Source organism: Macrobrachium nipponense, chromosome 46 (genome assembly GCF_015104395.2).
Source record: "Macrobrachium nipponense isolate FS-2020 chromosome 46, ASM1510439v2, whole genome shotgun sequence".
NCBI lineage: Eukaryota > Metazoa > Arthropoda > Malacostraca > Decapoda > Palaemonidae > Macrobrachium > Macrobrachium nipponense.
The window spans coordinates 3,873,691-3,888,690 of record NC_061106.1 but is presented as its reverse complement, the minus strand read 5'-3'; the positions used below and the strand labels follow the sequence as shown (position 1 = coordinate 3,888,690).

General features: G+C 42.0%; 1 protein-coding gene across 3 annotated transcripts in view; it reads left to right on the top strand.

The window, feature by feature from the left end:
* Positions 1–15,000, top strand: part of LOC135214730 (transformer-2 protein homolog alpha-like) — a 264,938-nt gene that overhangs the window by 8,748 nt on the left and 241,190 nt on the right. Inside the window, exon 1 of one of the 3 annotated variants that reach the window (XM_064249069.1) lies at positions 1,044–1,180. The exons of the other annotated variants lie outside the window; for them this stretch is intronic. Within the exon in view, the coding sequence (XP_064105139.1) occupies positions 1,169–1,180 (12 nt within the window). The 5' untranslated portion in view covers positions 1,044–1,168. Of the gene's footprint in view, positions 1–1,043; positions 1,181–15,000 lie in introns of those variants that run through there. 3 annotated transcript variants of the gene reach the window in all.

The following is a 15,000-nucleotide window of genomic DNA, read 5'->3' as shown; positions in this document are numbered from 1 at the left end:
TATCGTTTGAACTTACGTTACCGTTCTGTATATTACAAGCGACTGGACTTCTTCCTCGCACCCCCCCCCCCCCCGCCCCCCTCTATCAACATGGCGCTGATATCGTTCGAACTTACGTTAGCCGTTCTGTATATTACAAGCGACTGGACTTCTTCCTCGCACCCTCCCGCCCCCCAGCCCCCCACCCCGACTCGCCAGTTGGTTTCCGATTTGTTGCACACGTGTTCTTGGACTTTCATATTCCAAATTAGGGAACCATAAATCATTAAGATTAATATGAATCAGTGGCAGACTAGTCTAGAAAGCCTAAAATTACCTTTATTACATAATGATAAAAGAGTATTTTTACAAAATATAAAACAATTTTTTTTCAGCGCTTATGTGTTCCGCGTGGTGGAAACATGCTGTTAAAATATGTGAAGAACTATGCACACGTCATAATAAAAGCTGATTCAACCTGTTTAGCTCCTCCTAAAAGTTTTACCAGTACGAAAAATAATCATACACTGTATGTATGTATGTATGTACACACATATATATATATATATATATATATTATATAATATATATATATATATATATATGTATATATAATATATATATATATATATATATATATATATTATATATATATATATATATATATATATATATATATATTATACATACACGTGTGTGCGCGCTCATAAAGTGGATAGTCATTAACAACTTAATATCCAATCTTTTACATTAAAGCAAGTTTGTTTACTTTTTCCTAAATTAATTAGTTATGCCAGTCAGTGAGAGAGATGGTTCGCTAAAATGATTAAATTACGCGTGTAAGAGCAAATCAGATGATTTACTTACACCATTTATGTATTAGCAGTGTTACTGAAAGCTCCCCCAGTGCGCCGCTGAGTCACCTGGATGTTGGGTTGCTCAGGCAGCTGCCTCTGTAGTAACAGAAACAAAAGCAGGTGTCGGTACACCTGCGCTGTCTTATAGTTTCTACGGTGGAGCAGTTATTTTTTATTTGTTGCCACGTCGTTAACGCGTCGCTGTTCAGACGTAGAAAACTTGGTTTTACAAATCCTAACATTGTACTTTTTCGTGAGTAGTGTCTTCAGGTGCCCAGATTTGCACTGCAGGTCTCACCACCTCCACTAGTTCTTCCCCGTTCTCTGCCGGCATGGGTGGAACGGTAAGTTTCGCTTCGTACCAGTGAAGGTGTTCAGAACATCTGACTCTTTTCTGAGCAGCCTAGAAAATAGTACCTTTCTCTTGGGGTTTTCTAGTCTGTAGTGTGAATATGATAATTGTAAGACACACAACAAATTGTTCCATTAAACGCCAAAGCCTTTTTAGACGAGTTACAGCCTCAACGACGTCGGAAGAGGTGAATGGCCTAGTCCCAAAAGTTTTATTTTTAACTTGCTTTTAGTGACAGACTACCAAACAAATACAACTTTGTAGAAGTTCAAAAGACTTCATCGTCATTTATACCGAAGAATTAAAAAAAAAATTCCGATCAGTATTAAAAGTCACTTCACGGGTCTTGACCCGGTGAAGTGACTTTTAATACTGATCGGAATTTTTAATACTGATCGGAATTTTAGCTTCAATGATGCTTACATCTTTTTTTGTTAGTTACAATGATGAGATGTGAAACAGTGAACTTAAATTCAACAATTATTGTTATATACAATTTGTGTTCAAAGCCAGACGTTAGATTCGATCAAATTTCATCAGACTGATTGTGCAATACACCGCAAGTTGGTCGTCTAGAAAGCTGTAGTTGCGACCGTTGTTTCTCTACTGAAAACGTTCAAAGCTCAGTGTTGTCAGATGATTCGCCTGAGATGCATTTAGGATAGTTTTTCATATAAAAGTATGGTGCAATTTCTTTGAAGGGGTGCGTAGGTGAGTGGTGCCTATACGTGAATATATTAATAAGGCGTCTGTATACCCTCCCGGTAAACTGCCCTCCAGTCAACTAAACTGTAAATGGGCCAATAAAAATTTGGTCGTGATGTCAACTTTCCCTAAAGGCTGAGAGACCGGATATATATATATATATATATATATATATATATATATATATATCTATATATATATATATATATATATATATATATATATATATATACATATATGTGTGTGTGTGTAAATACATTCTCCTGTTAAAAGAGGATATGTCTCAAGTATAAAAGGCCCATTAAAACACACCGGTTTAAAGCTAAGGATTGTATTTCAGTGGACTGACTTCCACCCTAATAAGTAGTGAATCACAGAGGAAGTTACATTTACGAAATATATATAGTGGGAAATATGCCCTTTGGTGATGCCTGGGGTCACCGCTAAGCTGATGTTAGTTCTGTCAATTGTGTTAATCCGCTGCGTGGTCAAAGTCCCAGGCTCCATTGGAAAGGTTGATCCTATTATCTTGTTTTATCAGTGAAGATTCTACCATTCGCCATTTGTATCGACAGCTGCTTTTGTCTAAAATTCGGGATGAGTTCGAATCCGCGGTATGGCTCGTGTTATTTATATGATGGAAAATTGCCAAACTCTGTTGTCGATATCTGAGTGCCTATGTTGAGTTAATCTTTCCAAAAGGGATTTTCCTGTAATCCATAGTATGACACAATCCCTACAGGGGATTCCTCGACTACTACGTCTTTAGAAACTGGTTTCTGCTGAACGTTAATTAAGGATTTCCCCCAAAGTATTCAGATAAGAGAAGACGAAAGGATTGGGGTGGCCTGATGTTTGTGTGAAATTATCCACGTTAGGGATTATGATTTTGTTTGTGAATTTTTCCTTTTCTTTGTTTTCTGTGGGTTTGTATAAAAAATGCTCCTCGCTTTATGTATGGCTTTTTCTACTATGTGCTTGGGGTATTTTTGACTAGACAAGTAAATAAGTTAAGTTAGAGCAACCTACATTCAACACATCACGCTGATGTATAGTGAGACCAGGATCCATGTATGGATCCTGAGTGAGACTGGAATTCGTTCCGCCACTGTGCCACAGAATTACTAAACACAATTCTTGCAGCCACCCGAAGTCATTGACTTCGTTTCAGACAAATAACATTTATAACATCAGAAGAAATGAATTTCAAAAATGGTACTTATCTCTCTTTCTCTCTCAGAATGTAAAGCAAAAATCCAACTTTGTGTGGAAGTGTGATTGACGCACGACTGACGGTGTTAGCGCAAGGATCAACATCCATCTTACTGAGTAGCAATCTCAATTACGAGGGCACAAGTAATGTTCTTTAAGCTCCACAATATTATACTGAAGGAAGCAGTAGTAAAATTGTATAAAACTGTGTAAAAGCTTTCGAACCCTACCCTGGTTCATCTTCAGTCGAATGAACAATTTAACATAAAATATATGAAGGTAAACAAGACAAAAATGCCAAGAATGGCTGCCCTCGGTAGTCAGATCTCCAACGGACACTGTGATGGAGGAAGTGGTCAATGACCCAACTTTTTCTTTACCTTCATATATTTCATGTTGAATTGTTCATTCGACTGAAGATGAACCCTGGGTAGGGTTCGAAAGCTTTTACATAGTTTTATAAAATTTTACTACTGCTTCCTTCAGTATATTATTGTGGACCTTAAAGAATATCCATCTTATTATTAAAACTATAGTAACATTAACAATTACGTTAACCAGAGGAAACAATACTACCTACTATCAAAAGAAAAAACCCTAAACAACGGACTCAAGTCGGAATGTTACACTACATTTTCAAGTCACAAATTTCGACTGTACTACTAAAATGCCAATGAAAGTCGACACAACAATCTAGACTTTTAATCACATGGAACACCTCCTTAAAATGCACATGCATAGGTGACAAAAACAGATGCTTGATATTACAGAAATAAATTGACTGGTATCTCTAATCATGTGCTGCTTTCAGTGATACACTGATACTTAAAATGAATGGCTGACTCGTTTTAGTTTTCTGTAAAAGAAAACTGTTGAGGTGGCTATTTGTCTGTCAGTAGTATGCACTTTTTCCCTCCGCCCTCAGATCTTCAAAACTGCTGAGGCTAGAGACTGCAAATTGGTATGTTGATCATCCACCATTGAAAGTTGGGGAAATGGTTTCTGAGTGGAACAAGTAAACGGAAAGAATCTGGAAACATTTTTCCTTATTCCTGAGAAGCTTGCCAGAAGAGAAAAAGAAGTATAGACTGGTTCAAATTCTTGATAAGAAGATAGTATCTGCATTCATATATATATATATATATATATATATATATATATAGATATATATATATATATATATATATATATGAATTACTTGATCACGAAATATATAAAACGTGATACTATGTATGAGTAAAGCTAATGCCCCGGAGGAAAATGAAAAAGTAAGAACTGCAGAGATCTTTTGGTCTTAACGACCTTTTAGTAAAGGGTCGTTAAGACCGAAAGATCTGAGGCAGTTGTTAAGTCCGAAAGATCTGAGGCAGTTCTCGCTTTTTCATTTTCCTCCGTGGCATTAGCTTTATTTATATATTATATATTAGTGTATGCGAGTATATGCTTATAGGGAGAATGATCTGTCAGTGGTGGGCATATGATATTATCATATCTCCATATCTGTTGCGAATTTGATGGAGGAATAGGTAGTTGAGACACAGTAAGTTGTTTTCATCACAGGAAATCTAACATCTGTCACCTGTAATGAGGATTACATTGAATGCCTCCATCCCATCAACCACTAGACCTGGATTATACTTTTTTAATGACTGGCAGACATTAGATTGTGTGGAACGATAATAGTGGTAATTGTAACAGCTCTTGAACACAGTGAACAGGTTCCTTGATAACAGTTTCTTAATATGTAAATTGAATATATAGAATTTAGGCCAAAGGCCAAGCACTGGGTCTTATGAGGTCATTCATCGATGAACTGGAAATTGACTGTTAAAGGTTTGAAAGGTGTAACAGGAGGAAAACCTGGCAGTTGCACTACGACTTAAGTGTAAGGAGAGGGTGGGAAGTGAGATGGAATATGAAAGGAGGTACAGGAAAAGGTGCGAATGGGTTTGCAGCAAGGGACCGAAGGCACGCGGCAAGGAACCTTAAGTAATGCCTACAGTGCACCACATGAGGTGCACTGATGGCACTACCGCCTTACGGGGTCTTAACATGTACTAAACAGATCTATAGCTTGCACTGTAAAAGTTATTGTTCTCGTACTTAAGATTATGGACTATGATCAGAAATATTTCATGTCTGTGTTAGTTGCAGATTTGATCATGGGGCTACAAGTGAAAGGTCTGGAGTGTTTATAAATTATAATCGGAAAGGTGATATCTTTTGAAATCCCGTGGGATCCGTTTCAGCCTTTCAAAAGGTTGTGTAGTACATCGATGAGAGCGCCAGGTTCTCATCCGAGGACTTGAGACTTGACCATCAGATAAATATGGCGGGCAACGTTCAGAGTCTTGATCTGTTGGTGAGCGTCTACGGAAGATTTCTGCTCCTTACAAACGATATTATCACTCCAGGATGACATAAAGAATTGTGAATTGTTTTAAGATTCATTGTCATAGACACTGAACCACACGTACCTTAAAATAGACTTATATTGACCTTTTTCCCTTAATGGGATAGAGGTTAAATTGTGAGATTTAGTGAGTAAGACAGGTAGCTGGGGACTGGTAATTTATTTACAGGTAAGCTCAGGTTATAAACAGGTGCACGGATGGATATGTAGTGCGCGCCCAACACTGACACAAAAATGACACGATCCGAACCGGATTTGTGTTTCTTGACATGCTAATTTACGTTAATATTATTTGCTGCACTGAGTTAACATATATGAATGAAATGTCGGCGGAAAGGCTGCAAAGTGCTTAATATAATGATATGAGAACAACACGGACAAGAAAACTATCTGTATATTTAAGCAAAAAGTGTTGTCCTTACAAATATACTCCCCTCCCCAAAGACAGTGGTTATAGCTGTGAACATTGGATGATACATAGGAATAGGGAGCCCGAATACTAATCGTTGTAGTGTATCGGAGGGCGGGGGTGCCCCCTTGTCTGTGACACTAACTGCTTCAGGGGTCTCTCGTCTTCCGTGATCTCCACGGGGCCTAGCGGCAGGATTCCACCCCTGGATCAAATCCTGGGTGGTTCGACTGTTGTTTTCAGACGGCCACGGCGCCGTTGGCATAGTCTGGGGGTCTCAGGGGAAGGAAGGTGTTCTGGTGGTATTCCAGGGCGGCTGGTGGGTCTGTCTTCAGTAGTGCCCTCCTCCGTCAGGAAAGCTGGCCTCAACTTGTCGACGGAGACCCAATCCTCTCGCCCGTTGATACGCAGGAGGTAGGCATTTTCTGAGTGGCGGAGAACTTGGAATGGGCCACAGTATGCTCTTGTTAGGGGTGGCCGGTGCGTGTCCTGGTGGACGAAGATGTTCTTGCTTGTTTCTAGGGCCTTGGGCCGGAAATGGCTTGTCCTGTCAGAGAAATTCTTAAGGCAGGGGGTGAATTTCCCTGCAGATTCTCGCGGTCTGGCGATCGAGATGTCCTTAGCATCGGTTGACGACAGAAAAAACTCTCCTAGGACTGCCAAGGTTTCCCCGTAGACTTTCTCTGCAGGGGACACTTTGCCGTTGGCCCTTGGAGCAGTGCAGAGGCCGAGGATGACCCAGGGTAGCTGTGTCTCCCAATTGTCGCTAGAGCAACTCGCCATCAGGGAGGCCTTGAGGGGGCAATGGAACCTCTCCACTATACCATTGGCTGCGGGGTTGTAGGCGGTTGTTGTGTGGTGCGGCATCCCCATCGAGTGGGCCAGGGCGACCCACAGATCTGACAGAAAGCAGCTCCTCGGTCTGTTGTTATGTCGTCCGGCATTCCAAAGCGGCTGATCCAGCTGCAGAGAGGGGCTTCCTCACAGGCCTGGGTCGTGGCCTCCATCATACATGCTGCTTCGGGTCATCTGGTGGACCGATCGATGACTGTGAGGAGGTATCTGTGACCTCCTGACAGATGAAGGGGCCTTACGATGTCTACGTGGATATGGGCGATTCTCCACTTGGGCTGGGGAAAACTGCCGATTCCTGACTCGGTGTGCCTGCTGATCTTGCTCTTCTGGCATGGCATGCATTGTCTCACCCACTTCCAAGAATCCCTTTGGATGCCATGCCACACAAACTTCTCCGTCAGGAGGCGAGTTGTTGTTCGACCTGACGGATGCAAGAGTCCGTGGATGATTTCGAAGACCTTCTTTCTCCGGGATGCCGGGATTAGAGGGTGAGGGCGACCTGTGCTGACATCACAGAGGAGTGTTGTTGGCGACGGGCCGAAGGGCACATCTTTCCACTTGACGGAGGTGATTGCTGTTCAGTAGGCTGGCACCTCGGGGTCGGCTACTTGTTCCCGGGCTAAGTCTTCGCAGTCGATCCCAAGGTGGACTGAGCTGATTTCGACACGGGAAACGGCATCGGCCACAGGGTTTTTCCTGCTGGGGACGTAGCGGATGGTGCATCTGAACTCCACTATGGCTGCAAGGTGGCGCTGTTGTCTGGCAGACCAGGCATCTCCTACTTTGGTAAAGGCTAGAATCAGTGGTTGGTGGTCCATTCTGATGGTAAAAGGGTTCCCCTCCAGCAGGTAGCGGAAATGCCAAAAGGCCTGATAGACCGCTAGTATTTCCCGGTCAAAAGTGCTGTATTGGGTCTCGGCGGGCTGCAACTTCCTGATGAAGAAGGCAAGTGGTTGGGACACTCCGTGAATCACCTGCTCCAGGACTGCTCCGCAGGTGACGTTGTGAGCCAAGGTGGCCACACTGGAAAGAGATGTCTTCGTCTGCAGGAAGGCTTGTTGCTGTGCTGTCTCCCATACCAGCTTCTTCGGTTTCCCCTTAAGGCCCTCCGTCAGGGGGGACATGGTGCAGGCGATGTCTGGTATGAATCGGCGGTAATAGTTCACCATCCCGATGAACTCCTGCAGTGCCTTGATCGTGGTTGGTATCGGAAATTTCTCTACTGTGGCTACCTTTGACGTCATGGGACGGATGCCTTCTGTGGAGATCTCGTGCTCCAGGAAGTCCACCTTCTCAGAGCCGAAAGTGCACGTGTCAAAACAAACGACTAATCCATTCTTCTGAAGGCGCTGCAAAACAGCTCAGATGTGTTGCAGATGTTCTTGCGGTGACCTGGAAAAAATGAGGATGTCATTCATGTAGCACACGCAGAAGGGCAGGTCTCCTAGTATGCTGTCCATCAGTTGCTGGAAGGTGGCTCCAGCGTTCCTCAGGCTGAAGGTAGAGTAGGCATAGATGTAGGACCCGAACGGAGTGATGATGGCTGTCTTAGTGATGTCGTCGGGGTTGACCAGTACCTGAAAATATGACTTGAGAAGGTCCATTTTTGTAAATAACGTAGCCCCATGAAAAGCCCCCATCAGGTCTTGTATGTTTGGCAGGGGTTAATGATCTGGATTAGTTATTAAATTCAGCTGATGGTAGTCCCCACAAGGTCTCCAGGTTCCATGTGGAGGGGTGATGCCCACGGACTGGAGGCCTCCCTGCAGATGCCCATCTGCTCCATCTCTGTGAAGGCCCTTTTGGCTTCTTGGAGGCGGTTCGGCAGTAGTCTGTGGAACATTGCATGTTTGGGCGGGCCTGTGGTCGCAATGTGATGGTAGATGCTGTGCTTGGCTGGGGTTCCGGCCAGATGGTAGGAATTCTTGGTCCTGCGGCAAGGGTAAGAGACCAGCATGTCCCTGTGTCGAGGAGGCATTTGCGGCCCACGTCAACCAGGAGCCCATGTTGTGCCAGGAAGTCTGCTCCAAGGAGGGGGGTCTTGATGTCGGCGATAATAAAAGGCCACTCGTAGGTTCGACCCAGGATGGATATCCTGCGAGATCTCAAGGAGCGGATGGGGGTCCCATTCGTGGCCATCAGGGCAATGGTGTCGTCAGAGGGTCGGCTGCAATCCTCCTCTGAAGGTGGAAACACTGATTGCATAGCTCCGGTGTCTACTAACATCCTCCTGTCGGGGGATCTCGTCATGAACGTAGAAACCTACGGGTTGTGGCCTCTGAAAAAGCGCAGCCATGGCTGCTGATGGGGGCGGGTGCCTTCCCTGTTTTTTGACTGGATGTATGAGCATGGTTTTTCGCACTGTTTGGCTTATTTGCCGAATTTTCTATGGTAAAAACACCATGCTGGGTTTCCACTTTGCTGCTGTGCCGGGGATCCTTTTTGTATGGCGTTGATTTCTGCCGATTCTGCTCCTGCTGCATCGTCCTCTATCAGGCAGTTGGTTGAAGGCGTCGATGGGGTGGAATAGGTGGCCGCCTGTGAGGACTTGGCCAGTCTGCAAGCCTTCATGACCAATTCCTCGTCAGATAGGGCATGGATCTCCGTTATTTGCTTCTTTACCTCTGGTTCCAACTGACGGAGGAATATCTCCCACTTAAGGCTGATTTCCTTTTGTTGCCCATTGTCGTCCCACTCCGGCAGGCGGATGAGGTCTATCAGTCTATTCCAGGAGACCTGTGGGTCTTTAACTCTTATGGGGTTTATTACCAGGTCGAGGATTCGGCGGCTCTGTCGATGGTGGGAAGGGAAAAGATGTCGATCATCATCGCCTTTAGCTGGGTGTAGTGTATCATGTCTGGCTGCACGATCATCCATGGGCACATCTGCTCATAGGCTTTGTCTGTCATGGCTGACGCGACGAAGTCAGCCTTCAGGACCTCGTCATAGAAGCCCACAATCCGGAACTGGCTTTCCGCACACATCAACCATGCAGCTGGATTCTTGGCAGCAAATGGAGGCAGCTTCATGGAAGGAGATGTGTCTGCCCTCTGGGGTGGGGCAGGGTTAGGGGGGGTTGTTGGCTGCCCCTAGGGTACTGGCTGCTGTGGAGCGTGGCATGTCTTTCTCAAAACCGGGTAAACCGAACGAACGCCTAAACACTCCTTGGTAGGTGTGCCGTAGTTAGTCCGCTAAGGCATCAGTGTTGTCCTCGGAAGGAAATTCTCAGAGACCTAAACTGAGGCACCGTAATAAGTCCGCTAAAGGTCTCTGAAGGTGAGCGGCGGTAGTTAGTCCCTTAAAGACTGAGCCAAAACCGCTTGAGTCACCTATCCAATCCGGGGTCACCAGCGTGAGATTTAGTGAGTAAGACAGGTAGCTGGGTACTGATAATTTATTTACAGGTAAGCTCAGGTTATAAACAGGTGTGCAGACGGATCTGTAGTGCACGACCGATACTGACACAAAAATGACACGATCCGACCCAGATTTGTGTTTCTTGACATGCTAATTTACATGAATATTATTTGCTGTACTGAGGTAACATATATGAATGAAATGTCGGCGGAAAGGCCGCAAAGTGCTTAATATAATGATATGAGGTATAAAGCGGACAAGGAAACTATATCTGTACATTTAAGCAGAAAGCGTTGTCCTTACAAAAGCAAAGTAGGCTTGTCAGCCATTTTGTCATTTTTTCCTTCCCGATTTCACTGGAAAATTTTGAGTTGGACATGGAAGCAACTGATTTCAAAATGCTGTCAGTGCTCCTCATGCGGTGTACTGTAGGTATTAATTACTTAGGTTCTTCGCAGCATCCCTTCAGCCCTTAGCTGCAACCCATTTCATTCCTCTTATTGTACCTCCGTTCATATTCTCTTTCTTCCATCTCACTTTCCACCCTCTCCTAACAGTTGATTCATGGTGCAACTGCTTTGAGGTTTTCCTCCTGTTACGCCTTTCAGATCTTTTTATTTTCAATTTATGTTTCAGGGCTAAATGACCTCATAGGTCCCAGCAATTGGCCCTTGGGCTTAAATCCTATATTCTGTCCAAGTCTTAAATTAAAGGAAAACGCTTTTCTGCTTAGTAGTGCCTCCAATTTGCCATTGCTTCAGATATGATGTGGTCTTTCTTTTCTTGGAAGATTGCTCTTATTCTGATAATGACAAAGAAATAGAAAGCACTTCGTTTACATGATTGGCTCAATAATAGAGCAACTGTATGTTCCAGTGCATCAGGTTCTACTGTGAATGATGTTGCTGGATCCCATTCATCACGCCCAAGACCTTCAAAAACTATACTTCCTGCATCAAGCACTCAAAATATAGTGCTCACATTAAAAGATAGTCTATGTGGCGTGGGAAGCGGGAAGGTTCCCGGTGTTTCGAGTTTTTCTTGTCAGGTCTGATTTGGTCATCAAAACCATGTTCCAAAGCAAACTGAGTAAGAATTTGTCTGTATTTAAAGTTAGGTAATACATTTTTGTCATAACCAATGTTCACTTTATGTAAGCAATATGGCCACACGCTGTTATATTATCAACATGGAAAGAAGTACTCCATAGTTTCTTTTTTTTTATAATATTACTGATTTTCTACTGAACGCTAATAACTCTGTCACAGTAGAAACTGTTTTACAGAATTAACATAGATGCCCACCTGTCTCACAACTGTATAATGTCTGTATTTCGGTAAATGGGCTAATTGATGATATGAACTGTTTAAATGGGGCGTAATAAATAAGCAGTATGATGAGATTTCAAATACTACGTATGTCGTTTTTGGAGTAGTTGACATGCATCCAACCAAGTAAAATGGTTGCATGTTTCCGAAGTACATTATCATCCTTCTTTTTGTCAGTCTTTTGAGCCTACCAGCACTTTGGTGAATCATTAAACTGACTCGGCTCAACAACTGACACCTACTGCCTGAAGGAATTCGAATCAGTTAAACTTCACGGTTAATATGAGCGCAGTTGGCTTATATTCCGGTGTCAAAATTTTGTCGAACAGCAACGAATAAGGCATTCTGGTAGCAGCAATTCAGCGCAAAGTAGGACAGGGTGGAAACTGAACAGCCGAATACTGCAAAAATTGGCCAGATATTACATGACTGCAAAGTTCAGGGATTACAGACCATCTATGCACACTACGTGATATTAATGAGTTCCACATTAGTAACACAAGTATCCAAGAAACTTCTCTGAGAGAATACGCATTGTTTGCCGAGTCTCATTACCGACACAAGCAAAAATTTCGCATTGATGCAAACTTTCAGCATCAGTATGGAAATCACTTTCAGAGATCCTAGTGTCAGTGGCGGTGTTTCCACTTCCAAGGAACTTTCCTTGATTTAAGGTATTTAAGGGTCGTCAAAGAGAATTTCAAGGAAATGGATAAATCAAGGCATTTTTAATAATCTTTCATGTTTTTCCAGGAATTGTCAAGGAATTCTGATACGTTCCAGATATATTCATTAACGTATAATTTTCTGAAAGGTTTTCTGATGATCTTGAACTAGGTTAAAGAGAGTGCATTCTGAGACACTCAAATATATATTACCGGCTGTTAGATAATTGAATTCAGAAAGTATTGCAGGTTCTCTGTTATTGATATATAATTCGGTTTCAACTCAATACTTGTAGTGCTATGGTCAATGCATTTCTACCACTGTGATATTAGTTCCATCCTGGCCACCTGTAACTACAAGCATTGATACGGAGAAAGAGCTACGGGAAAAATGCAACCAGTTGAAAAAGAAGAAGAATAAGAAAAAAGAATGTTAAATTTGAGCAAACGTTTTAAACACATGGTTGACAAATCCTGCCTTCGAATCATGGCTGAAACAATTGACAGTGACTGGGAAAGCTGTAGCCATTTTAAGGTGCACAATGTAAAACTTTTGTTTGCTAAAACTTCATTCACTCTTCATAGCGAAACTAAGACTTTTGTTGAAAGTGTAGCAATGGTTTTTTAGCTAAGTTTATCGATTTTTTCCCGAAAATGAATGACAGTAATTAGTCAAGGAGGAAACAAGGAAAATGAGATAGCTTGTAAAGGAAAATCAAGGAATTCTGGCAGTCGTTTCAAGTAATTCTTATTTCTAGGAATGGGCGCAATGGTCAGTGAGTACAGCTACTGGGACTTGATTGACTCTGGCACCCGTTACAGTTTCCAACAACAGCCAGGAGATGTATAGAATTGTCATTGTTGAAGATAATTATCAGTAGCTCCAGAAACACATTCAGTAAATCAACAAACTTTAGAATAATATCCTTTCTTCTTGCAACTGTAACAATGGATTTTTTTTTTTTTTTTTTATTTTACATTTGGCATGTAAAATATCTACCCATCATAATCTTCCAACTCAATTTCCGTATCAACTAAGATACCATTCTTTCTTTGAAAATTCAAGCTCAATAAAAAAAAATAAGACCTTTTGTCACCAATCAGAACAGCAAAATCATATTCAAAATTTTTCATACCCCTGCATTTATTGTCAATTGCTCTCCCTCCCAAACTATAGTATGTCCTTGTACGGCCATTCTTGCACATCATGGAGCATCACACTTTCTTACAGTGTATAAAATAGAGCAATTAAAACAATAAAAACTAAATCTAAAATTTATTCGCGGGCTTGGTTGGGGTATTTTCCTCAGAACGGCTCTTCAATTTGAGCTTGTGCTGAAACAGTTCTTTTGAACTGAAACACTGTCTGCTTGAAGCGACTAGGGATGGGAGGAAGTCAGGACTTCCTTCTCTCTCTCTCTCTCTCTCTCTCTCTTCTCTCTCTCTCTCTCTCTCTCTCTCTCTCTCTAAGGCCTAGACATGCAATTGCTCCTCGACGCTTCTGATAAACGCCTGCATTATCACAAGTAAGCGTTATCTAATACTGGTCAGCACCGGTAGTCTGAAATACCTTGGGTAGACAGGGTACGTAAAACCCACAGAGGGTGAATATGAAAATGATATTTTAAAAAATAAATAATGTGCATGTTAGACAGTACAGGCAAATTATTTCCTATAGAATATGGCGCATTTTATTCATTTTCGTCTTTGAAAGAACGGGATTTGGCCACAGATTTTAGCCCGCTTTAATTTATTTGGATGTACTGAATTTAGAGGCTATATTTCTGTTCAGCTATTTTGTGTTTCCACTTGTAACTGAGAATCATGGGTGTCATCTGCTGGATGGGGGGAGGGAGACATACCCCAGCCCCCGCTTTTTATTCAGGGGGGACAACATATCAATTGTCTCCCCCCACTTTTTTCCTCCAAGTTTTGTAAAACAGATGCTGGAAATGAGGCTATTAATAATATTAAAAACTATATACTCAACACAAACAAGTATAAAACATTAAAATAATAAATAGATTATGTAATTTTTCATAAGGTTTGTGGTCAGATTAATGTTCCTATAAATTTTGACTGACGCACCCCATTGTTTCTAGGCACGAAGGCGGCAAACGCTTACGGCAGCTGCCTGTGAGTTTTTATTATTTTTCTTGCATCTAAGCATTTAATTTTCCTATTAAACATTGTTTTTCAACAAATATGCTATGTTTTAAAGTTAAACTAGTAAAATGGTAGACCTGAAAATGGAAGGGCTCAGCTTGGAAGCTACACTATTGCTAAGTTATAAGCCATAAAGAATACCAACACTGCTGGACAAGCTTCTCCCAACATATATATATTCACTTTAATTTCGGTCAGGAACTGCCTAGATGAATTTGTAAGTAACGTGCCAGACACACAGGCAAAAAATTTTGGCAATTTTTAGCGCACCTATATTGTTTGGCTGTATCAATTTAAAAAAATACTTAATCTTCGAAGGGTGTCCAGAATGAATCGCCTCCATGCACCCACCAATCCTCCCGCTACTTTCTCTTTCTCCCTCCAACTATGTTACTGTTTGCAAAATTTTAATTTCGTACATTCAACAGTCAATTCATTCAGTAGTGTCCTCTTCTATACTTTCTCTTGCTTTTTCCACTATCACTGTCACAAGTAGTAGTACCTGCACTCTCATTCTTGTCATTCACTTACTACCTCGTTTTCTATCCCTAAGCTTAGATATTAAAACTTGAATTGAAATACAAAGGTTTTTTCATTGTTACAGGACACTATAAACTTAGATTCTCAGTGGAGTCCTATGACTCCTATAATATACTGCACCATAACTATTTCTTATACTGTAAAAGTCTGTAATGTTAAAGA